Below are 25,603 nucleotides of genomic sequence, written 5' to 3'. Positions count from 1 at the left end.
TTGCCTCAGACAGTTGTGGAGGCCAAATCATTGGGTATACTTAAAGCGGAGGTTGGTAGGTTCTTGATTAGTCAAGGTGTCAAAGGTTACAGGGAAAAGGAAGGAGAACGAGGTTGAGAAGGCTAATGAATCAGCCATGATGGAATGGTGGAGAAGACTCGATGGGCCAAATGGCCTAATTCTGCTCCCATTCCTTATTGTCTAAATGTCAGTGAGCACCTAAGGAAATGAGCAAATTGGTCTAGATCTGTCCATTTCTTGGGAAAGGTATAAAGGGAGATCAGGACACAGTCTACATTTCAGATGAGACTCAGGAGATTCTGCAGATACTGGAGACCTTAAGCAACACATACAAAATGCCGGAGGAACTCAGCAAGTCAGGCAGCATCTGTGGAGAGGAATAAACCACTGACATTTCAGGACTGGAAAGGACAGAGGCAGAAGCCAGAATAAGGTAGATTGGGATGGGGAGGGGAAGGAAAACAAGTTGGCAGGAGATAGGTGAGACCAGGTGAGGGGGAAGGTATGTGGGGGCAGGAGAGGAGCATCATGTGGGAAGCTGGGAGGAGATAAGTTTAAAGGGCTGAAGAAGGAATCCGATAGGAGAAGTTAGTGGAGTTAAGGGGAAGAGCTGGGGAACTGGAGAAAGGTGATAGGCAGTTTCGGAGGATCGGGAGGAGAAGGGGTAGAAAAACCACCAGTACCAGGGAATCTGGAGCAACAAACAATCTGCTGGAGGAACTCAGCAGGTCAAGCAGCATCTGTAAGAGGAAAGGCATTGTCAAAATTGATTTCCTCCCACAGATACTCCAGCAGATTGTTTGTTGCTGCAGGCTCCAGAGGCTTGTGTTCAATAATTCAATTTTGTTTTTTTTTCCCCACATGATGGGAGATAATCTCCTGGTGAATACATCATTACTTACAGGGGGGAGGGGTGGCCCAGTAAGAGTGAAAATGGATTTACAGGAGATACAGGAAGCAGGAGAATTAGATTTCAACAGCAGTATTCACAGGGCTCTCTTGTAACATGCCAGCATTTGCAGGTCACGAAGAGAATGTGACTATTCACAGTGATTCCTGGGGGAGTATGTCAGTATTCACAAGGATTCCTGAGGAATGTCTCAGTATTCACAGGGAATCCTGGGGTATATGCCAGTATTTGCCGCGGGTCCATAGGGATGTGCCAATATCCACAAAGGTTTCTGAAGTAGTCCGCATTCTCAAGGGTCCCAGCATATGTGGGAGCAATCACAAGGGGACTTCTGGGTTTTTGTTTTCAAAAGGAGTGTTTTCACAAGGAGTTCAGGGGTAGCATGGCTATATCCACAGGGGTTCTCCTAGGAGGTGACATTATTCGCAAGGAGTCCTCGGGGTGTATGTCAATATTTGCAATACAAAATACGGACTGCATCAGAAGAGATGCAACAACTACACTCTACCAGAACAGACATTACATTCCCAAAGCACAAGAACAAGCAATGAAACTGCACATATATCTGTAAATCACTTAATTGTTCCTGACAATGCACTACTGATTTATTAATTCCTTCATGTAGTTGCTGCTGGCAATTGATTGCCCATCCTTAAATGTTGTTGAGAAAAGTGGCAGTGAGTCGGTCTCTTGAATCACTGCCATCCATATGGTGAAGGTCTTCCCAATGACATTGCGTGGGTAACTCCCAGCGACAATGAAAGAATAGCGATATATTTTCTACTCAGAATGGTAGGTGTATGGGGAAGATTTGGTGCTCTTAAGTGCATAAACTTGTCCTCTAGTTAGTGGAGGTCAGTCTTTGAAGATTTAACCCTTGCTTAATAAGTTTGTGGAATATTAGGAGATATGTTTGTACTCACATTGTCCATTGTAATTTCTCATTTTTGATCGAGCTGTACAAAACCTGTAGAGACATGAAAAATGGAGACAGAACAAAGTAAGAGTCATGGACACCAAAGGTGTTCCTGCAAAAAGAAAATTGTACAGTTTTTGAATCTCTTTGGCTAATCGTTCTTTCACTGGCTTCAGAGATTGTGAATCCACCACAGAATAAGATTGCACAGTTTTGAACCTCTTCAGCTAAATGTTGTTTTGTTGGCTTCAGACGCTATGAGTCCATGCCAAGTGGCAAGCCACCAGGGAGTACAACGCAGAGGAGATTGCGTCTTTGGAGACGATGCCTTTTGGGTGGGATGTCAAACCGGAGATAATATCTGATAACCAAGCACAACTGTGGAGATGGCGTGCTGAGTGTTCTGGGAAAATAGGGTTAAAAAAAACCTGTAGGTCTTACATCATTCCAGTTTTGTCAAAAACAGTTATGTATAACAAAAGCAATGTGAAAATATTGTGTCTGTATATTTTTGAAAGAAATATCTAATTGTCTTTAATAGTTTGTTTTATATGGAGGAATATGATTATATCATTGGCTTCTAAATCTGCTCAATTTATTCATTAGTCCCTCTTCACAAGAAAAAAATGTCCCTTCAAATTATTTTGACACAATCCCAGCCGATTCCATCTGTGTTTCTCTTGTGTCACTGTTCTACATGAATGCTTAGCAGAACACCACTGGCCACAGCTTTCTGAATGATTTCTCTACGCAGTTATTACAAAAAGCACGAAGGAAATTTGCTATTAAGCTTAATTATGCTTGGACGTGCTATATGTTACAGATAATATGTATCAGGGCGGGAGAGAGAGATGATGGACAGCGGTCTGGTGCGACTCATTTGGTTGAGCACAAGCTGTGACTGATGCAGCTGCAAGACTGGTCGGCCGACCCACTGAGTCTGTGTTAACCATCAAGAACCCTATTACACCAGCTGTACACTAACCCAAATATAAGAGATTCTGCAGATGCTGGAAACCTTGAGGAACACACACAAAATGGGCGCCATGGTAGTGTGGTGGTTAGCACAATGCTATTATAGTGCGGGGTGTCAGAATTCAGAGTTAAATTCCGGTGCCCTTTTAAGGAGTCACTCTATGTCTTCCCCGTGGAATGTGTGGATTTTCCTCAGCTGCTCCAGTTCCCTTCCTCAATCCAAGGACATACCAGGTAGATTAACTGGTCATTGTAAATTGTCTCGTGATTAAATTAGAGTTAAGTTAGGGTTGCTGAGGCAGCGCGACTCGAAGGGCCGGAAGGAACTACTTTGCGCCGCATCTCTCAATAAATAAAATGCCAGGGGAACTCAGCAAGTCACTCAGCATCTATGGAGGGAAATACACAGTAAGTGTTTTGAACTGAACTCATTTATTAGTCTTGATAAAGGGTCTCAGCCCAAAATGTCGACTCCGTATTCCCTCCATAGTACTGACCGGGATCTCAGCAGCTCTGCTAGTATGATCCACCGGTGCCACATAACAACAAATACCAGTGATAGTAAACCTGATTCTGACTTGACCAGTGTGCTCCTGCCTCCGGTTCAACTGAATCGAGTAATTAGTGGAGATGCAGACCTGAATGATCGATTGATTGAGGGAGATTTGGGGGAGGGAGCAGGATAATTGATGGAGGTAGATATTTTGAGTGAATTGGATTTTACTTACTAGATCTGTTAGAGGCTTGATCAAACGGGCTGGAAGGTTTGTTTTATTGAGTGATTCAAACTTACTGAATTTGATGCTCCAGTGATATACTGGATCATGCCAACAGGATTAATGACATTTTTCCTATTATTGACAAGCCAAGGGAAAAATTAAAACAACACAATCCTTGGGAATATACTTGGATGCATGGCTATAAGCTATTACAGGGAGCAGTGTGATGTTAGAAGGGATACTCTGCCTTTCCCCATTACGAGTTATGGTGTTTATTTTTGACATATTTGGACTAAAACTGATTTTAAGTGTTTCTTGCAATTCCCCAAACACCTCAAAATAATTCATGAAATAATAGCTACCCATTCAAGCTCTAAGTAACGAAATTTCCTTGGAGCACACCAAGGTCTACTGTTAAGTTATGTGCAGTTATTTGGTGGACAACTGCGTACTGTGTGTTTTGGTTTGTGGAACTAGGCCCCACAGGGGATTTGGTGACCATGTTGGGTTGTGGGCTGCCTCTCATGTCTGAGGCTGTAATCTAATTAAAGGCCAGGCCATCAAGATAGCAGGCAGTGCAAGAATCTTTACCCAACGTAAGGACAGTATCCTTGGACGACAAAATTCTATTGATGCATAGCCTTCTATCTAATCTAAAAACACTCGGACATGCATGTAGTAGATAGGAAATATTTAGAGAATGTTAGCAAAACAAGCACAAATGGGTCTATCTTAGATGGGTGTGGTTGGCATGGATGAGTTGGGCCGAAGGGCCTATTCCTGCACTATAAGCCTCTAAAGATGAGTTTTATTTTTTTATTTAGAAATGTAGCATGGTAACAAGCCCTTCCAACCAAGTCACACCCATGTGACCAATCCACCTACTAACCCGAGTGTCTTTGGAATGTGGGGGGAAGCTGGAGCACCCAGACAAAACACAGGGGAGTCACAGGGAGAACACACAAACTCCTCACAGAGAGCGGTGGAATTGAACTTGGGCCAATTGCGCTGTGATAGTGTAACACTAATTACTATGCAACCATGAGTTACTATGACGAAGATTATTGCAGATTTTGTCTTATTTGTTCAGAATATGTAAACTGTTTGAGTAGCGACATCTACTACTCATTCTGAACAATAAAGATTGTATTAGTTTGGGTCTACAGGAACACAGTCTGGTTTAGAATGGCTGCTTTTCCTTAGCAAATCAGAACAGATTTTATAATAATTATTACTAGACAGAAACTCCAGAATATTTATTTACTTGAAGATAAATCCCTATATTATGCTGAGAATGCTTCAAGTTCAGTGCTCTGTTCCAAGACAAAGTCTTATTCACCATGCTCTCATACAAGTTCTGATGAAAAGCCTCTAACCTGAAGCATGATCTCTCATCCTCCTTTCACAGATGCTGCCTGCTCTGCTAAGTTTTTTTTTATATACTTTCGGTTTTTATTTCAAGCAAGCATACACTACTTTATCAAATTAATGAACAGTGCCTCATTCAATGGGCAGGCAACAAAATGGTCAAATCCCAGTTACCAAGTGACTGATATACAGTATCTTGACTGAGAGCAGAATATTGTCTCTTGAAAGAAGAGAGACCAGGCGAAGGGGGTACAGGAGTCTTAGGTCCCACACCAGCAGGTTCAGGACAATTATTACCCCTCAACTATCAGCCTCCCTAACCAGCATGGATAACTTCACTCAGTTTAACCCTGAACTGTTTCTGCAACCTACAGACTCACTCTCAACAGTTCTATAACTCATCTTCTCAGTAGTATTTATTTTATTTACAATTTGTCTTCTTTTGCATGTTCGTTATTTGTCAGTCTTTGTGTGTAGTTTTTCATCGAATTCTATTGTATTTCTCTGCTCTACTGTAAATGCCTGCAAGAAAATGCGTTTCAAGGTAGTATATGGCAATACAGGTAGACCTTCACTAATCCGACTACCTGTAATCCGGTTCCTTCGATAATCCGGCACTGATTATGCTTAATGTGATCCTTCTGTAATTCAGCATTTTCACTAAACCAGCACTTCTCAGGTCCCAATGGTGCCAGATTAGTGAAGGTCAACCTGTACTTGTATATTTTGATAATAATTATACTTTGAACTTCGAATGTTCCATGGGATTAAGGCTTCATTTTAACATGTCTGACAAGTTTAGCATTGTCATTCAGCTGTAGCCTGGAGTTCGAACAGTTTCAGTCTTTCAACAGAGGGATAACTCACAGCACCACTAGTCTTTACAGCCAGGTAAATAAACCATGCTGATCTCCGTTATTTAAAGTTTGCTTTAGGCTGACATCAAACCTTAGAAAATCTTGTACCCTGGCACTTCGGTGGTGCTGGACTAGCAGAATTTTAGGGCTATTTGATGTAAACCCAGCATACTTTTAACTGGCTTCTTCAGTATGCCATACTATATTATTATAAATTTTCCAATGAATCCAGTAAGTTTAAAAGGAGCAAAAGAAACCAATGATGTTGAGCCGCAGTCTCACAGTATTTTCTTGCCCTTTACAATGTTTAGGTAATTGGAACGACTTTGGTTAGGGACTCTGACTGCTCCCTCATTCTCTTAAAGAAAATGAACTCCTCCCAAGGAGATTTCAATGAGAAAAGTAGGAATGCTTTCTAAAAAAAAATCAGTCAGCTCCCTCATGGCATAAGCCTCTCAACATTCAAGGACATCTTGAAAAGGCGATGGCTAAAAAGGCAGCATCCATCCTGAAGGACCCCCCCCCACTACCCAGGACATGCCCTCTCCTCATTAATAACATCAGCAAAAAGGTACAGGAGCTTGAAAATGCACACTCAATGTTTTAGAAGCAGCTTCCTCCTCTCCAGATTCCTGAAAGGTCAATGAACCCATAAACACTACCTTATTACTTCTGTTCTCTTTTAACACTCCACATACATACACACACACATATATTATATATATACTTACACATATACATATCGTATAGATTTAATGACATATGTCAATGATAATAAACCTGATCTTAAAAAGGAACATTGAAGAGCTACAAACCACCGAACTCCAGCAAACTTGCACATGAAAGTCTGCAGCACGGACACAGCTCACTGTGCACAAATACTAAGACAGGTCCTTAACACCCAACTTATGTACCCCCTTTAAGTACGCTTGAGGGTTTTTGGGAGACAGGTTGGATGGATTTGCTGGCCATTGCTGGGGTTGCAGTTATCTTCTGCTCTGTGAGAACTCAGTTTGCAGCTCTGATGCAACGTGAGGATCACAATACCTGTTCTATCTTCACAGAGCCCAAATGAAACAAATTGCTCCTTTAGTCCATAAGGAGCACTCACATTCCCGAGTAGGGATAATAGTTTTCCTGCCACAATAATATCATCACACCTTACACGGAAATCTGAACGATTGAGTTCAACTCCCTGGTTTGACAACACATTGCCCTTGGTTGGATAATGCTTATATTTAAATACAGGGCTGGGCTGCTGCTTTTCTGACTTACAAAGTGCTCAAGTTATGAAGAGTTTTTGGGAATAGAATGTTGTGTGTAGACGGAACAGAGTGCGAAAGGCTGGAATGTCAAACAGCACCGGGCAGCGCAGTAGCTTAACCCCTGTACGCCCCTCGGCAGGGCAGCACCGTCCTATGGTAGTTACCACAATGCTTTACAGTGCAGGCGGTACGATTGGGACTCACTTCCCACGGCTGCCTGTGAGGAGTTGTACATTCACCCCTTGCCTGTGGGTTTCCTCCAGGTGCTCCAGTTTCCTCCCGTGTTCCAAAGAGTTACAATTAGGGTCAGTAAGTTGTGGCATACTACGCTGGCAATATTTGCGGCTGCCCCCAGCACAATCCTCACAGATTTGATTTGACATACCATGAAGAGCAACCTAATTCTTCATCTTTAATCTGCAAAGCTTGGACTTGTGCCCTTCAGCCCACCACATCCCGGCTGACCATCTGCACTGAACCCATTTCCCAGCACTGGGTCTGTAGCCTTCTATGCCTTAGCAATTCAGGAGCTCCTCTAGATACACATTGTGAGGATGTCTGCCTCCATCATCCATTCTAAATACCCTATGGGTGACAAAATTCTTCATCATTTTCCCTTTTCCTCTTCAGAATCAGAATCATAATCAGGTTTAATATCACTGGCATATGTCATGAAGTATATCTATTTAAAAAAATTAACTAAGTCGTGTAAAAAGAGGAAACAGTGGAGAGGTAGTGTTCATGGATTCAATGTCCATTCAGAAATTGGATGGTAGATGGGAAGAAGTTGTTCTGAATCATTGAGTGCATGCCTTCAGGCTTCTGTACCTCCTCCCTGATGGTAGCAAAGAGAAGAGGGCATGTCCTGCCTGATGGAAGTGCTTAATAATGGATGCTGCCTTTTTTAAGGCATCACTACTTGAATATGCCCTGGAAGCTGGGGAGGCTAGTGCCCATAATGCTGACTGAGTTTACAAGTTTCTGCAGTTTATTTCAATCCTCTGCAATGCCCTCATACCAGACAGCAATGCAGCCAGTTAGAATACTCTCCACACAACATCTAGAGAAATTTGCAAGTGTCTTTGGTGACAGATTAAATCTCCTCAAACTCCTAATGAAACTTAGCTGCTGTTGTGCCTTAGCTGCATCAATATGTTGGTCCCAGGATCGATCCTCAGAGATATTGACACCCAGGAACTTGAAATTGCTCACCCTTTCCTTCTAAGAGGACTGATGTATGTTCCATCCTCTTACCCTTTCTGAAGCCAACAATCGCTTCTTTGGTCTGACTGATGCTGAGTACAAGGTTGTTGCTCAACACCACTCAACTAGCTGATATATCTCGCTCCTTTGCCCTCAACCTATCGACTCTAGCTTCTGATGCCGGTGTCATGGGGACAAGTTATCTCTTATCTATGCCCTTCATAAATGTTATTTATTCCCTGATGTGAACTGGACTGTTGGAGTTGAATATCAAATAGGAAGAAAATGGGAAGTGGAGAAGAAATGTGCTTTAACAACAAAATATAATAAATGTCACATTTTAATCTACAATAATTCAGTCTGGGAACAGATGAAGAACCTCCATCTGAAACATCAGCTTCCCTCCACAGATGCTGCCTGACCCACTGAGTTTCTCCAGCAGGTTTCTTTTTGTTTACTCTATGGAACTTCATGCTCAATTTATGACTAAGAGGCTGATTGGCAATTAACGGATTGTCATACCCAACTTTCAGAGGCAAACTTCATGGCATCTTGGAGTTTATAAGAGAGCAACGCATGGAATGTTTTGCCGCAAAATCAGTTGCGGAAAAGCACAATCTAACCAGCTCAAGGGGCAGCCGTAACTCACTTGTACCGCCTGCACTTTAATCACGCCGTGTGTCACAAACCATTCATTCCGCTATGTTAGGGGAGAGAAAGCCATTCTTTCACGTCACGAATGGAATGAGTCCATTCACTGGCTACCACAGCCAACAACGTTTCTCAGCGGCTCTGCGTTTTACGTGAATGCACGGGCAACAGTTCCCGGCGCTGTGGGACGGAGGCTGCTGCACCACCTTTAAAGCAACACGCACAAAATGCTGGGTGAACTCAGCAGGTCAGGCAGCATCAATGGAAATGAATAAACAGTCGATGTTTCGGGCCGAGACCCTTCATCGGGACCATGTTGAAATCCCCGGATTGGTGTTAGCACCATATCAACGGCTCGCTCCTTTCGATCCTGCAAGTCTTTTCCACTGCTTCGTGGGACGCGGGGGAATAAAAACAACGTTCAGCTAACCCGCTTGGGAATTGCAGCGGAGCGGGGGGGGGGGAATCGAGGAGGGGGCTGTCCTATCCTTCTTGGTGGTTGCTCCCAGATGCGGATTCTACAGACCCTGCCCTTCTAAATAAATGCTGCAATGCACCAAACCAAAACTGATTCCCCTTCCCTCCCCACCCACCCCTCCCCTCCCCTCGGGCGAAAGCCACTACACCCCCTTCCAAACACCCCAGGGAATTTTCTCTCTGCGGCTTTCCAACCCAGGACAGCAAGTGGAAAACGCGCCGGATTTCAGCTGGAAAGCGGACCGTCATCCGAAATTTTTTGCAACAGGATAATTCTAATTATTTACACAGAGCCCGGGATTGCTCGCACCATGCTCCTACAGACACTTGATTAGGTTTTGCTTTCTTCTCCAATTCTTGCCAGTAGCCGGTTTCTTTTTACATTTGCAAAATACGGAGCCGTGCAGCAAGGTGCAAATGCCCGTAAAATCCTCCCGCGCTCCCCATTTACCTTCTGCTTGCCGCGGAGTTTCGACATTCCCTGTGGCCCCAGTGACTTGGAGCGTTGTGGGGGTCGGTATCGAAAGGTCTCTGCCCCATAGTAATCCCGGTTGTAACGAGCCCCCGCTGACCGGAGCTGCAGGCTGCCGCTCGTGTGAACGCTGTTCAGTCCGATCATAGCTCCCCGTCTCTGCAAATGCGCGAAGCAGGCTTCGCAGCGCCGAGGTCTCCTTGGATGTGCCTATTAATCGCAGACTCTGGTGTGATTCACGCTCCCCTTTATCTCCAGTGACAACCCTGCACTTGTCTCTGTTTGGGATGAGCATGTAGTGGTAAACTTGGCGCTTTGCCGAGAGCTGTGGCCCTGCCTCTGCGAGAAACAGTGGGGTCAGCTCTTCCCAAGAGAGGCTCTCCTCGCTCCCGCCCGCCCGTTTTGTATTGCTACTTGGCAAGTGTCAGCATTTAATTAGCGCTGTAGCCAACGCCGAGGGTTTAATAGAGAAACATCTGGCTTCGTACGTAGGTTGGGATTTTTAAGAAAAAAATACACAGGCAGATTTACAAGTGATATGTTTTCCTTAGAAGGAACACCCACACTTTAAATGCCTGGTGCTCTCCCGTCCGCCCTTCGGGCTGGCAACTGCCACCCCAGCAAGCCACCCCCAGAGATGCTCAGACCAAAAGATCTTTTAATTAAAAATTACAAAATAAATCCATAATATTCTGTAGATGCTCAGCAGGTCAGGCAGCATCTGTGGTAGAAAAAAAGAGGTGTAGGACCCTCCCTCAGCAGAGTTCCCCTTTCAACAGATGATACCTGACCTATTGAGTGCTTTCAGCAACACATACAAAGGGCTGGATGAACTCGGTCGGTCCAAACAGCATCTACAGAAGGAAGGGGGCAGTTGACATCTTGGGCCAAGGCCATTCATCAGGACTGGGAAGGAAGATGCAGGCCGCCAGACCCCCGGTTTCAGCCCCTTTCCTTTCCAGTCCTGACAAAGGGTCTCGGCTCAAAACATCAACTGCTGCCTCCTCTAGCATTTTGTGTGTGCTTCTCAAGATTTCCAGCATCTGCATAATTGCTTGTGTCTGAGTGTTTTCAGCACTTTCCATTTTTAGTTCAGATTTCTGACATGTGCGGGCTTTTATTATTTGAAACCATTTTAACGACAGCAAAAATATCTCATGGTGGGTTATCAAAGAAAAACTGATGACGCCCAAGAGGCACGGTTTACACATACAAGTTCAAGTTTATTTTTCTCACTGGCATACATAAACAGGGTATACACATTAGATTAAAAGTAGCTTGTTGCTGCAGCTTATTACTAGAGTTTTGTCGGATTCTGGTACCGGGGTAGAGGGAAAGAATTCCGCAGGTAAGTGAAGGCATGGCCTTTAATGGTGCGTTATTATACTGTGAGATGATGAAGAGGCTGGAACTGGAGAAGCAGAGTCTTAGAGAGAATAGGAACAGAAAAGGCCCTTTAGCCCATCAAGTCTACACCATCAACCACCCATTTACTCTAACATTTCATAACCACACAGGTCATGCTCTCTTCTTGCTGCTACCATCAGAAAGAAGGCACGGGAGCTTCAGGACTCTCAGTACCAAATCCAGGAACAGTTATTGCCCCTCAACCATCAGGTTCTTGAACCAAAGGGGATACTGAAAAGTTCCCACGATCAATAGACTCAATTTCAAGGACTCCTGGTCTCATGTTCTCTATACTTATTGTTTATTTGTTTTTTTCTTTTGTATTTGCATAGTTTGTTGTCTTTTGCACAGTTTGCTGTCTTTTGCACAATGGTTGAACACCCAAGTTGGTGCGGTCTTTTATCGATTCTATTATGATTATTATTCGATTAAGGATTTATTGAGTATGCCAGCAAGAAGATGAATCTCAGGGTTGTATATGGTGACATATATGTACTTTGATAATAAATTTACTTTGAGCTTTGAATTTTAATCTTAGAGCATTAGCAAAGTGAAAGAGAAGGAGCTGAGGGGGGGGGGGGCAGTTGAAGCACAAAGAGGATTGAAAACAAGGGTGGCACTCTTCAATGGAGCCGGGTTTGGTGGGAAGCAGCATGGGTCAGAGCAAAGGTTGGGATGAAAATTACATTGTTTGTCGCATACAATTAACTCCCAGTATTTATCCCAGTCCTATTGATGGTGTAAACTCAGTAACACAATCTTTCACTGGATCACGATCAAGAGAACACAGAACCAAGCACATTTCATATTAAACCAGCCCACCTTATGCTACGCCACGGCAGTATATTAAACTAGCCCAATGCACTCTGGATCATGCACAATGCCTATTAAACCATGCATAGAGCATATTAAACCAGGCACCATTTACAAGACCATGTACAGTGCATATTCAATCCGCTCACTGTACACTGCACCACACTATGTGTTTTAAAGGACTATTCTGAACAATGCACAATGAATCTTAATCTAAACTCACTCTACACTGTGTACATCAAACTTCCCCATTGTCTACAGGAATATACACCATGTGTACTAAACCAGTAAAATGCACAGTCTATAGTAAACAAAACACATTCTGTACTGGGCTAAGTACAATGGATATTAAACAAATACTCTGCACATGGAGCTATACTCTGCCTATTAGACCAGTACACTACACTAGCACAACACAATTTAATCCATCCCACTATATTGTACAATGCACAATACATACTGTATTAATCCACACACACATTTTACTGGACAATTTGTTGGCCATTTATCCAGTAATACTCTCAAAAATGCATTTTAAACCAACACCCTGCACATTGGGGCATACAGTACATTCCATCTTTGCAAGGCAATGCATTACATAGTAAACTAGTGCTCTATATTCTAGATCATACACCATTATTAAATCAAGCCCACCATATACTGGACTATGCAGGGCAAATTAATCCAGGACATTGGTCCATGTAGTGCATTTAATCCAGCACTCTGTATATTGATCACTAAAGTTCATATTAAACTGTATTCTGAACTATACAATATTTAATAAACCAAATGCAGTTTATATTAGACAGTGCATATAAACTTAGCATTCAACTGGTGGAAGATTGAAACAGTATATACCACACCATGCAATGCATACTAAACAAGCACATGGTCAACATACTAAACAGCCCTTTGTACACCAATGTTCAATTGGAACCCTATATACTGGATCTTGCAGTGCATTTAGTCCAAGGACACAGCACACTGAAATATCCACAGTGTATGCTTAACTAAGTTGTACATAGTTAACCAAGATCAATCTATTTTGTACCATTTGCTGTATGTTAAAACATACACACCATATACTGAATCTTGCACAGTGGTTGTGCAAAATTTTAGGCTACTCCAAGATTAATCCAACCCTTCCTTCCCACGTAGCCCTTCATTTTCCTTTCCTCCATGTGCCTATCTAAGAGTTTCTTAAATCTCCCTGATGCATCTGCCTCTATCACTGCCCCGGTAATGTGCTTCACACACTCACTACTTCTCTGTGTAAAAAAAAAACTACTTCTGACATCTGCCCTATACTTTCCTCCTGTCACCTTAAAATTATGGCCCCTCATATCAGCCATTCCGCCCTGGAAAAAATGAAGTGGCTATCCACTCTATTCATGCCACTTATTATTTTATACATCTCTATCTAAAGTCTCTGCTCGTCCTCCTTCGCTCCAAAGAGAAAAGCTCTAGTTCACTCAACTACTCAATGCCTGATACAGGTACTCTGACCAGGCTACTCCACGAGCATTGCCCAGACCCTCCGTTTCTACAAGCAAAAAGACCAGGAGCAGCTGGAGCATATTAACACCACACCCTGCAGCTTTCCCTCCTGACATGGAAATACATTAGAACTCCATCACCACTCCATGTCTAAGTGTGGAAGCTCCCTGCCCAACAGCACTGTGGGGGGACCTTCCCCAGAGGTTCCAAAGAGGCTTTGTCGGTGCCTTCTCAAGTGTAATTGGAATTGACAATAAACGTTGATCTTATCAATAATGCTTGAAATATGAATAAACAAACAGTGTATATTAAATCTGAATTACATAATATAACACACACAAAATGCTGGAGGAACTTAGCAGGGCAGGCAGCATCCATGGAGAGGAATAACACCTCATATTCCATCTGGATAGCCTCTATCCTTATGGCATGAACATCAATCTCTCAAATTTCTAATAATTTCTCCTCCCTCCCTCTTCTCTTTCTTTTTCTATTCCCATTCTGGTTACCATTACATTTTCACTTCTCCTCACCTGCCTAGAACATCCCTCTGGTGCCCTTCCTCCTATGGTCCACTCTCCTCTCCTATCAGATTCTCCTCTTCTTCAGCATTTTACATTTTCCACCTATCACCTCCGAGCTTGACACTTCATCCACTCTCCCCCACCCACCTCACGTGGCTTCACCTATCACCTTCCAACCTGTAGTCCTTCCTCCCCCCCCCCCATCCACACCCACCTTCTTATTCTGGCTTCTTTTCCCCTTCCCTCCCGTCCTGATGAAGGGTCTTGGCTCAAAATGTCAACTCTTTATTCCCCTCCACAGATGTGCCTGATCAGCTGAGTTCCTCCAGCATTTTGTGTGTGTGTGTTCCCCTGGACTTCCAGCATCTGCAGAACCTCTTGTGTTGATCATACAGTGCATACAGCTCTGTATTCAGCATATTTGAAATCACATTTTCTGTTTCACCAGCCTAACAGAGTGCAAATACAGCCATGAAACACTTATAATAACGAGTTCTTATACATAACAAAATGGAAACTATTATTACACTCACCATAGTCAAAAATGCATACTAGGTGTTCCATCACATGACAAATATAGTTAATTATGAATGCTGGATGGTAGAGCAAATACACTTTTTTCCAGAACACAGTGAATTTAGATCATCTGTGCTATACAGAAGACGGAGCACTCTGCTATTCACTATACTGTCTTTCATACACTACAAATCACTACAGTACACTGTCTGTCACACACTACAGTCCACTACAGTACACTGTCATTCACACACAAATCATTACAGTACACTATCACACACTACAGTACACTTTCACACGCTGCCAATCACTACAGTACACTGTCTTTCACACGCTACAAATCATGACAGGACACTATCTTTCACACACTACAAATCACTACTGTACACTGCCTTTCACACATTACAACCCATGACTGTACACTGTCTTTCGCATGCTACAACCCACAGAACAGCTCCCATAATATAATAATACTATGGGATACAAATGCCTTGAGACTGCTGCTGAAGTAATGGTGGGGACCCCATTGCATGGGTAGCTCTGCTGTTTCTGAGAATCACCATTTAGCTGATTCTCAGGAACTGACTGGGACAAGAGATTTTTCCGATCTCCAACAACTCCTCAGATCTATTAAAATTTATGGGATCTTGGCTCAGTAATTTCTGCAGTGGATGGGATCAGTAACAATCACAAACTGAATATATATTCAGTTTTATTTATACCTTCGAACCCACATCCTCTTCTCAATGAAAAGAATGTTACTGGTTAAAACAGTGGCTAATTATATCATGAGTGTGACCCACTGCCACTTTGGTTCTCTCCTTGAGACTCACAACTGGATAATATATTGAGGGTTAATCAGGAAGGGCCAGACGCCAGAAGCCATACAGAAGATTCAGATTATTCTCCTCTCCAAAATTTCATCACCTATGAATTATGGGTATCATTAACAAGGATCCATGTTAGGCACAGACTAGGTTAGGTCTGAATGGAATGACTGATGTCTTATCTATTTAGTGCCCAGCTCCAGTTTCACATTCTATTGAATCCAAAGCCAGTGAAAAATGTTGTCCTGCCTGCCTCAACTCCTAACGAGCCAGCTCACTCCAAGCATACAACAAGACATTATTAAGTCCCGCAGTGACTGCACGCTACCGGACAACAAAATGGGCCATCGTAGCGACACCAATTCACCATGAAGATCTAGGATACTGAACCAGTGCAGGATATTGGAAAGAAAGAGTTAATTTTAAATTTAATTCCTGCTGGCATCACAAGTGTACACTCTAGCAGGACTCTGAGAATAGGAGGCCAAGCAACCACTTAGAAGCATGGGCTTTAAAACGCAAGCATAATTATTTTTCGGTAATTTTAATTCTCCTGTTCATTGGCATCTGGGGAAATATTTCCTCCATTTTATTATGCAGGATGGATCTTTTTGAAAGGAATGTATCTGTTAGTGGTTGAGCAGACTACTTTGTTTTGTTCTGATGTGGTAGAAGCTTCTCCTTAAACAGAGTTCTTTGGTACAAGTCAAGAGCAAAAGCCTGTGCTACAGATATGCAGCTCCATCGGTTTACAGACCTAAATCCGGGTTTAGTGTATCAGAAAACGATCAGATACTGTGGTGCCGTCTGCTGAGCACTGCTTCAGAACTGTCTTCGTGAATTCAGGTGTGAAATGGAAGTTCATTATCCTGTGAATGTTGTCAGATGGTAATTATGGGATATAATCTGCAAGTTTCCTGAGAGACCTCTGTGAATTCAGGAACCTGTGGAGCTGCCACGCAGTTGCAAAATAGTGGATTGTCCCTGGCTACAGAATTCCAATCTGCATCGATGTTTTATTCTGGGTGTTTCTCCCAATACTTCTGACCAGTTATTTCAGTTCATTCCATTTGTTTTATTTAGAGGTACAGCAAGGTAGAGTGACCTTTCAGTCTAGTGAGTCTGCACCACCCAATTACACCCATGTGACCAACTAACCTACTAGCCCACACGTCTTCGGAATGTAGGAGGAAACCAAAGCACTAGCGGTCACGTGGTCACGGGGAGAATGTACAAACTCCTTACAGACAGTGGCGGAATTGAGCCCGGGTCACTGGTGCTGTAAAACGTCATGCTAACATGCCGCTGATACTGAAGAAACATATTTGCAGTGAGGACTCTGTGCTAATCCGGACCACTAACATGGTCCCAGAACAAATGTCTCTTCGTGGATTCCGTTATTTCAGGGTGGCCCCTGATCTCTTCACAGAGAACCCTGATTATTTCCACAGACCATGGTCATTCGGTCAATATTCGCCAGCATCCTGGACAATATGTTGGGGTGGCACGCGAGCATAGCGGTTTACACAATGCTATTACAGGACCATCTGTAAGATCGGGGTTCAATTCGTGCCACTGTCCGTAATGAGTTCATGCATTCTCCCCGTGATTATGTGGGTTTCCTCCCACGTTCTAAACACGTATAACACGGTTAGATTGAGGGTTAGTGATTTGTGGGGACGCAGCGTTGGTACCAGAAGAGTACTGACACTTGTGGGCTGTCCAGCGCAATCCCCGCTGATTTGATTTGACTCAAATGACGTACTTCACCGTATGGTTAGATGTGCATGTCACAAATAAGGCTAATCTTTTTTCTTTAATCTTTTCTAGTACAGTAGCTGTATCACCAGGCAATATTAGGCAGTGCATAAACAGCTCAGGGGAACCCCAGGATATAAATATTTGCAAAGATTCTGTCGAGGATCTCAATATTTTTGTTGGTTGCGTGCCCTGTCATAAGACCAGTTATGGTCTTGCCATGACCATAATTGTTCTTGGCAAATATTTCTACAGAAGCGGTTTGCCATTGCCTTCTTCTGGGGAGTGTCTTTATAAGACGGGTGATCCCAGCCACTAGCAATACTCCACCAGCGATCGTTTGCTTGGCGTCAGTGGTTGCGTAACCAGGACTTGTGATATGCACCAGCTGTTCATACGACCATCCACCACCTGCTCCCATGGATTCACGTGACCCTAATCTGGGGGGGGGGGGGTGCTAAGCAAGGTGCTACATCTTGCCCAGGGTGACCTCCTGCAGGCTAGCAGAAGGAAGGAGCACCTTACACCTCTTTTGGTGGAGACGCAACTCCACCCTACCACTGCGTTAATGTAGAAGTGCAAATATGTCTGCACTGATGGGCAGGCGGAAGAGTCTGTTTCTGTGCTGTACAACATACAGTAATGGCTCTGTTTCATAGAATCCTGGGCAGAGCATCAATGTTTCTACGGAACATGGGCAATATATTAATATCAATATTTGTGGACATCATGGGAAGATTGTCTACATTTTCAACATTTCAATATTTCTAAGACATCCTGGAGTGTGAGTCAATATTTCTGCAGCATGTCGGCAGGAAGGAATTGGGAGGTGACGTGTCTATTTATGGGGAGTTCTCAACAGTGTGTCAATATCTGCACAGTGCTACAGCTCACAGGGCCATCTCATGATGGATCCAAACAGACAAGAGCATTTGTGATGATACTGGTAACCTCAGGCCAAAGAGTGGAAATGGATGTGAAAGCAGTGTTAGATCATTATGACCATAAGATATAGCAGCTGCATTAGGCCATTCAGCCCATTGAGTCTGATTAGCCATTCAATCATGGCTGATTTATTCTTGCACAATTACATAACCTTTCATGCCCTCATCAACCTCCACTTTTAATATACCCAATAACTTGGCTTGCACAACTGTCTGTGATATTTACTTCTAAGGATTCACTACCCTCTGGCTAAAGAAATTACTCATCCTGTTCTAAGGGAGCATCCTTCTATTCAAAGGATGTGCCCTCTAAGCCCTAGATCCTCCCACTATAGGAAACATCCTCTCTATGTCCACTCTATCTGGGCCTTTCAATACCTGAGATATCCCCTCATTTGTCTGAACTCCAGCGAGTACAAGCCCAGAGCCATCAAACGTTCCTCATACATTAACCCTTTTATTTCCAAGCGAGTTAACGTATGAGAAACATTTAACCCTCTCAGGAATAAAAGGGTTAGTGTATTTAATGGATTAGTCTTGTAGACCGCTCTGGGTCCTCTGCAAAGCCAGCATGTCCTCTCTTAGATAGGAGGCCCAGAATTGCTCACAATACTCCAACTGTGGTCTGACCAATGTGGTGCAGGTAATAGAGTTAACATTTCAAATTGAAGACCTTTCGTCCGACTGACTCCTTGCCAGGCCTCCATCAAAGGTCCTGAACATCAAAACATTAACGTTAAATGATCTCCGCAGATGCTGCCTGATCTGCTGGTTGTTTCAACTGTTTCCCCATGCTTATGGCAAACTCTCCTGCTTGACACTAGGGCTGCCATCCCATTAACATTTAAATTGTTTCTATAATCTGTATTCTCATCTGAAGAGGCCATTTAACTGCAGCTCATGCAAGAAACTGTAATTTCTGGTTGGCTGCCGTCTAATGTGTTGACAGTCTAGTCAAGCTGTGAAATTACTGGATGGGCAGCCGACGCTCTGGGTCATTGACATAAAGATAGATGTTCAAATCCCATGATAGAGGCTGGGGAATTCATATTCAATACTTGAATAAGAGGAGAATTAAAGTTAGTCTCAGTATGTACAGGTTATATAATGGTCACTTTATTAGGTACATCGGTAATTCTGCTCGTTAATATAAATATCTAACCAGCCAATCGTGTGGCAGCAACACAATGCATAAAAGCATGCAGACATGGTCAAGAGGTTCAGTTGTTGTTCAGACCAAACATCAGAATGGAGAAGTGTGATCTGTGACCTTGACTGTGGAATGATTGTTGGTGCCAGACAGAGTGGTTTGAATCTACTGATCTGGGATTTTCGCACACAACAGTCTCTAGAGTTCACAGAGAATGGTGCGAAAAACAAAAAAAAAATCTAGCGAGTGGCAGTTCTGTGGGTGAAAATGCCTGGTTAATGAGAGAGGTCAGAAGAGAATGGACAGGCTGATTCAAGCTGACAGGAAGGCAATTGTAACTTTAAAAAGTTAAGCATTAAAACAGTGGAGTGCAGAAGAGCATCTCTGAACTCAGAACACATCAAACCTTGAAGTGGATGGGCTACCACATCAGAAGATGACGAACATACAGAAATACACTAGTGGCCACTTTATTGGATGCCTCCTGTACCTAATAAAGTGGCCACTAAGCGTGTGTGTATGTGTAAGTGAGTGAGTGAGTGAGTGAGTGTGTGTGTGTGTGGTTTTCTGCTGCTGCAACTCATCCACTTCAAAGTTCAATGTAAATATAGATGGCCCTTACATAAGAGCAAGGGTTTGGGATACCAGAAGGATTGATGGGGATGAATTTGTCAGTAGCTGTGCGGTTATTGGTGTCATCTGCCAAGTGGGAACAGGGCATTCTGTGTGCCATCTCTCCCTGTAACAGCTACAGTCAGGGTCAGGGTTGAAGCAAGCAGAGCTGGGAGGGATGAGCAGACTCACTCGCTGAGTTAATGAGGCTCTTCCCGCGCCTCTCGCTCCCCTATCACTGCTAACTCTGTGGACCCAACCAAAAAAAGCTCCTGCTCATTCCCAACTTACGAAAAATTCAGGTTACAAACTTTTGTCAGGAACTGAACCCTGTCACAGTGTCTGAGCAACACTGCAGGAATACAGGCCCTTCAGCCCATCTGGTCCATGCTGACCATGGTGCCCACCCAGCGAACCTCAATTTCCTGCATTCAGCCTGTATCCCTCCAAGCCCCACCTCTCCATGTACCTATCCAAGTGCATCTTAAATGATTAACACAAGAGATTCTGCAGATGCTGGAAATTCACAGCAACAAACACAAAATGCTGGAGGAACTCAGCAGGTCAGGGAGCATCTATGGACATGAATAAACAAAGTTCAAAGTTCAAACAGTAAAGTTTTTGGGCCAAGACCCTTCTTCAGAACTGTCCTAATGAAGACGCTTGATTTTTAAACGATATCACTGCACCTGCCTCAACCAGTTTATCTAGCAGATAGTTCCATGTACTCACCACCCTTTGTATGAAAAGAAAATGCCACTCTTGCCTGCTTTAAATATTTCCCCTCTTATTCAAAATCTTGACCTCACAGTTTTGGTTTCCCCAGGGTAGAAGTCTGTCCCCATCCACCTTATCTACACTTCTCATCATTTTAAACTTCTATAAGGTCACACCTCATTCTCCTACATTCTCAGGAATGAAAACCTCTCCTGGTCCATCTCTCCCTTTAACTCTAATCCTGGCAATATCCTCTTAAATCCTTTTCCACATCTTGCCTATAACAGAGTGATCAAATCTGTACATGGCACTCCAAATGCTGCCTCACCATTAACTTGTACAACTGCAACATAATGTCCCAGCTCCTATACTCAATGCCCTGACTGATGAAGGCCTGTGTGTTAACAATTTTTTGCCATCTTGTCTACCCGTAATGCTGTTTTCAATTAACTCTGCACTCGTACTCCTAGGTCCCTTTGTTCCCTTACACTCCCTAGTGCCCTAACATCCACAGTATAGCTCCCACACTGGTTTGTCTTCCCAAAAATGCATCATCTTGCACTCATCTGTACTGAAATCCATTTGCTACACCACAGCCCAATTCCATAACTGATTAAGATTCCCCAGTAATCTACAATAACCTTCACTATCAATACAACCTTGTTTTATGTCATCTGCAAACTTACCAATCTAGCTTTAAGCATTCACATCTGTGTCATTTATATAAATGATCTCTAATATCATGGGAACTACAAGTAGCCATGAAACCACCAGATTGTTGCAAAAACTTACATATATCTAAAAGAAATGCTCTTCAAGGATGGAAATCTTATCCTACTTGCTCTGTCCTCCACGTGACTCCAGACTCACCGATGTGGTTAATTCTTCAAGTCAAGAGAAATTAGTGATGGACAGCAGATCCTCTCATTTACAGTGATACCCAGAATCACTTGTTTCCTTGAGCCCCTTCTGAGTCAGCTCTAAAACTGGTCTCCACCAGGAGTAGGGCAGCTTTGCAGGCAACTTAGCCAACTATGTTTGCTGCTGCCCAGTGTGAGAGCAAAGGAACGCAGAGATTCTCCTATATAATGACATCTTCTTGGTTCCAAAGTGTCTGAAGGGGGCCGTGCATTTGTGGTTGCACTCCACATCTAAGCATGGTTCATTGCTTAGCATTCTCACCTACCCTCGCCACTGAGTACTTTCTCGGTGAATCACTCTCTTCCAATACAATGACAAGAGATTGGGTGTGGAGGTCATGGCAAGACAAAGGTTAAGATAATGTCCAGGCAAGGATAGTGTGCAGTCAACTGAAGCAAGAATGGTCTTCGAAGATCATAGCTCTCCTTTTGCACAGCAAGGGACTGAAGTCATTTAGCATACCAAAACATGAAAGGATGCAAACAAAGTATTCTAGAATAACACATACTACTAGATGTTATTTTACTAATTACGAACCCTTTAACATGTAGGTTTTATTGGTTATTAATACCTGTATTATCTTAGTGCAATTGCTGATTGATTGGAATGTTACGTACCCCGTAACTGGGTTGCCAAACCAGCAGAAATGGATCACTCAGTTGGAGTCTGGAGTACTAGAACTAAGAAAGTTTTATTAAAGAAACAAGCAACACAGTAATCGAAAGGATAATAAATGCAACAGTTCAGTGATGATAAACACATGTGCACAGAATTAAGATAACAGCATCAATCAAGCTCTATCGTTGTCTAGGGGTTAAATGACCAATTTCAAAATGACTCAAAGTTCAGTCCAGTTTGTAGTTCAGTTCGCAGTAATCGTTGCCATGGCGATGGACAAGGTGGGGGAAGAGAGACAGAGATAGAACAGGAACAACTGATCATTCAGAACAGCTTCACTCACAGACCAGCGGGATGGCTCACAAACAGCATTTGGGCGGGTCCTTGGTGATGTCACCTGAGGTCACCGACTGTGACCCCTCCTCCAGATGCGGTCGATCCTCTGCAGTGAACCCGGCACCCAGGCAAGGGCGGACACACACCGGGTTCCCGCTGATCGTACCTTTCCACCCTGTGCGTTGTCCGGTACTTCTCATCACTCGTGAGAGGCGCACCGCTTCCAGGGTCTCGTTACCTCGGGTGGCGTGTGTGTCTGTCTTAGCGAACCTGTCCCTTTTTATCCCCCTGCTGGGGTATCGCCTGTCCATCACTTCAAACAGTTCAGGGTTCAAAGGGGGGAGCCGCTCCAGACAGCTCTTCCTCCCACATCCCTTCATTACACATCTCCAGACGCTGCTCCATTGTTCCTTATCTCTCCTTCCCCTGAGGGCAGGTGGCAGACCAACTGCTGATGCCACTGATGCTAGCCCAGGCCAGCAAACATCTTAATTTTATGTGTATTCTCGTAACAGGAAGTACTTGAACATCCAAAAAGCTACCAATTAGTGTTGAACATCTGTATCCAATTTGTCAACTTCTGTATAAAAATGGCATTTCTTTGTTCAAATTTCAGAACATTTTGGTGACAAGCATCAGGCTGTTTGCCTTGCAGATAAGTAAATAAAGTGTGATCGAGGAACAAGTGCAAGTTTTCAGAGTCCAGTTAATTGGCAATAATACTGGCCAGCCAGCTTATCTCAAACAACCAAAAGAACACCATCAACCATAAGCAGGAATCCAAATGATTTTTGTGTGTGTGTGTGTGTGTGTGTGTGTGTATATGAGAGAGAGAGATAGATAGATAGATAGAGATAGATAGATTTAAGACCCTAGTTCCATGATACTCACTGCAGACTTTAGTCATTCTTTTGACCCTGGCCCAGCATAAAACTATTGGCAAGTTTGTAGTCAGATATTAACACTACTTGAGCGATCCACTGCAAATATTGACATATTTCCCACATTTCACCAAAAAATATTTATGTATTTCCAAGGAACTTCCAAAATTATTGCCACACTTCCCAGAATCCACACAGATTGTGGACATAGCTCAGAACATCATGGAAATCAGTTTCCCCTCTGCGGACTCTGTCTATACTTCTTGCTGACTTGGTAAAGCAGCCACTGTAATCAAGGATCCTCTCTACCTCCAGCATTCTCTCTTCTCCCACTCTCATCAGGCAGAAGATACGACAGACTGAATTCATGCACCAAGAGACTTAGGAACAGCTTCTACCCCACTGTTAAAGAACTACTGAATGGACTTCTTGTTCAGTAAGATGGACTCTTGACTTTACAATCTACTTTGTCGTGACCTTTCACTTTATTGTCTGCCTGCATTGCTCTCTCTCTCTCTCTCTGCAGCTGTAACACTTTGTTCTGTTGACTGCTTTTCTCTCGTACTGCCTCAAGGTACTGATGAGATGAAATGACCTGTATGGATGACATGCTGAACAAAGTTTTTTTTTACTGTATAACAAAAATAAACCAATTACCACAAACAATGCACATTCCACCTCAGTTCAAACCCACAGAACCTACTGATTTAGTAGGGTCAAGGATGAAGAAAGAATATTAAACAGTAAATTGGAAGACCTGAACTCCCTCAGATTATAATCCTCTTTGACATCTCTAAATTCTTTAATGCTCCATGGTCAGGGTTGACAAATCTCTCGCCGACAGCACACAGGGACCAACTTGCCCAGGCACCTTTTTTAAGCATCAATATGAATTCAGCACATCAGCGCAGAACAAAGTGGGATCACAGAGACCTCTGGGTGTTTTTGAGGAAAAGATTCCCAAGCAACCCCCACCTGAAGAAATTATTCCTCCATCTACACTTGCAAATCTCTTGATCAACTTCAAACTTCAAACAGATCACTCCTGAATTTTCTGCCCTTGAGGTCAGATATCCTTAATGCACAGTTAGCACAATCACTTTACGGTGCCAGCAATCAGTGATCACGATTTGATCTCTATCTATAAGAAGTTGATACATTCTCCCCATTAATGCGTGAGCTTTCTCTGCGTGCTCTGGTTTCCTCCCACATTCCAAAGAAGGTCAGGGTTAAAGAGTTGTGGGCATGCTACATTGAAGCTGCAAGTCTGGTGTTCTTGCCGGCTGACCCCAGCACAATCTTCAGACTGTGGTGGTCGTTGATGCAAATCAACACATTTCAGTATTTGTTTCAATATTTTAATATACTGTACATGTGACAAAATGACATTTATCTTAATATTAACCTCAGTGTCTCTTTGCTTATGTAGGCTGACCTATAGATAGGGGAGAGAAGTCATGAGTAAACCTAAGCACCAACATGGACTAGTCGGGTCAAATAGCCTGTTTCTCTGCTATGAATTCTATATAATTCTGTGGCATGGCATTGACTCCAACAATCTGTGCTGCCTCATTCTCCACGGGCAATATAGGTGCCACGAGCCCACGGATTTAATGAAATCATTCCTTCCACTCATGCTGAGCAGGAACATTTCAATTCAGTTGCAAGTCTTCAGAGAGACACCACATGAAATTCACCCTTTGTTTGAGGACAGAACCAAAATATCCACCAACAGAACTTAACAGACAGAAATGGCCTTTAGTTCATCTCCCAGTAACCACTCCCCTCTTCCCATTTTTTATTCCAGTATCCCATCACCCCGTCTCTTACACTCCCTTGCCCTCTCAATTTTGCCATTACCAACACATTCCTCCCACATACTCTCTTCCTCACCTCCTTCCTTTTATTCCATGGTCCACTGTCCCCTCCTGTCAGATTCACCTTCTTCAGTCCTTTGTCACTCCCGCCTATGACCTCCCATATTCTTACATCATTCAAAAATCCACATGGTCACAGGGAGAACATGCAAACTCCACACAGACAGCACCTGAGGTCAGGATTGAACCTGAGACACTGATGCTGTGAAGCAGCAGCCTCCACTATCAGTCTATGGATCTAGACAAGAGCCAAGTAAAGCTTCCATAGAGCAATACACTCGCCACTTTCTCCCGTCTATTTTCAGTCATAAATTATTAACATATTGTGGCCTCTGAGGAGTTATTCCGAGGAGTTATTCATTTATTTCCAG

General features: G+C 43.3%; 1 protein-coding gene across 6 annotated transcripts in view; it reads right to left on the bottom strand.

Moving 5' to 3' along the window:
* The window catches only part of LOC134358370 (PH and SEC7 domain-containing protein 1-like), a 179,616-nt gene that overhangs the window by 49,876 nt on the left and 104,137 nt on the right, over positions 1-25,603 (bottom strand). For all 6 annotated transcript variants that reach the window (XM_063070518.1, XM_063070519.1, XM_063070522.1 and 3 more), the window contains one exon: positions 1,855-1,898. In XM_063070518.1, coding sequence (XP_062926588.1) covers positions 1,855-1,898 — 44 coding nt within the window. The remainder of the gene's footprint in view (positions 1-1,854; positions 1,899-25,603) is intronic.

The sequence above is a fragment of the Mobula hypostoma genome, chromosome 18, assembly GCF_963921235.1.
Source record: "Mobula hypostoma chromosome 18, sMobHyp1.1, whole genome shotgun sequence".
NCBI classification, from domain to species: Eukaryota; Metazoa; Chordata; class Chondrichthyes; order Myliobatiformes; family Myliobatidae; genus Mobula; species Mobula hypostoma.
This window is presented reverse-complemented; position numbering and strand designations above follow the sequence as displayed.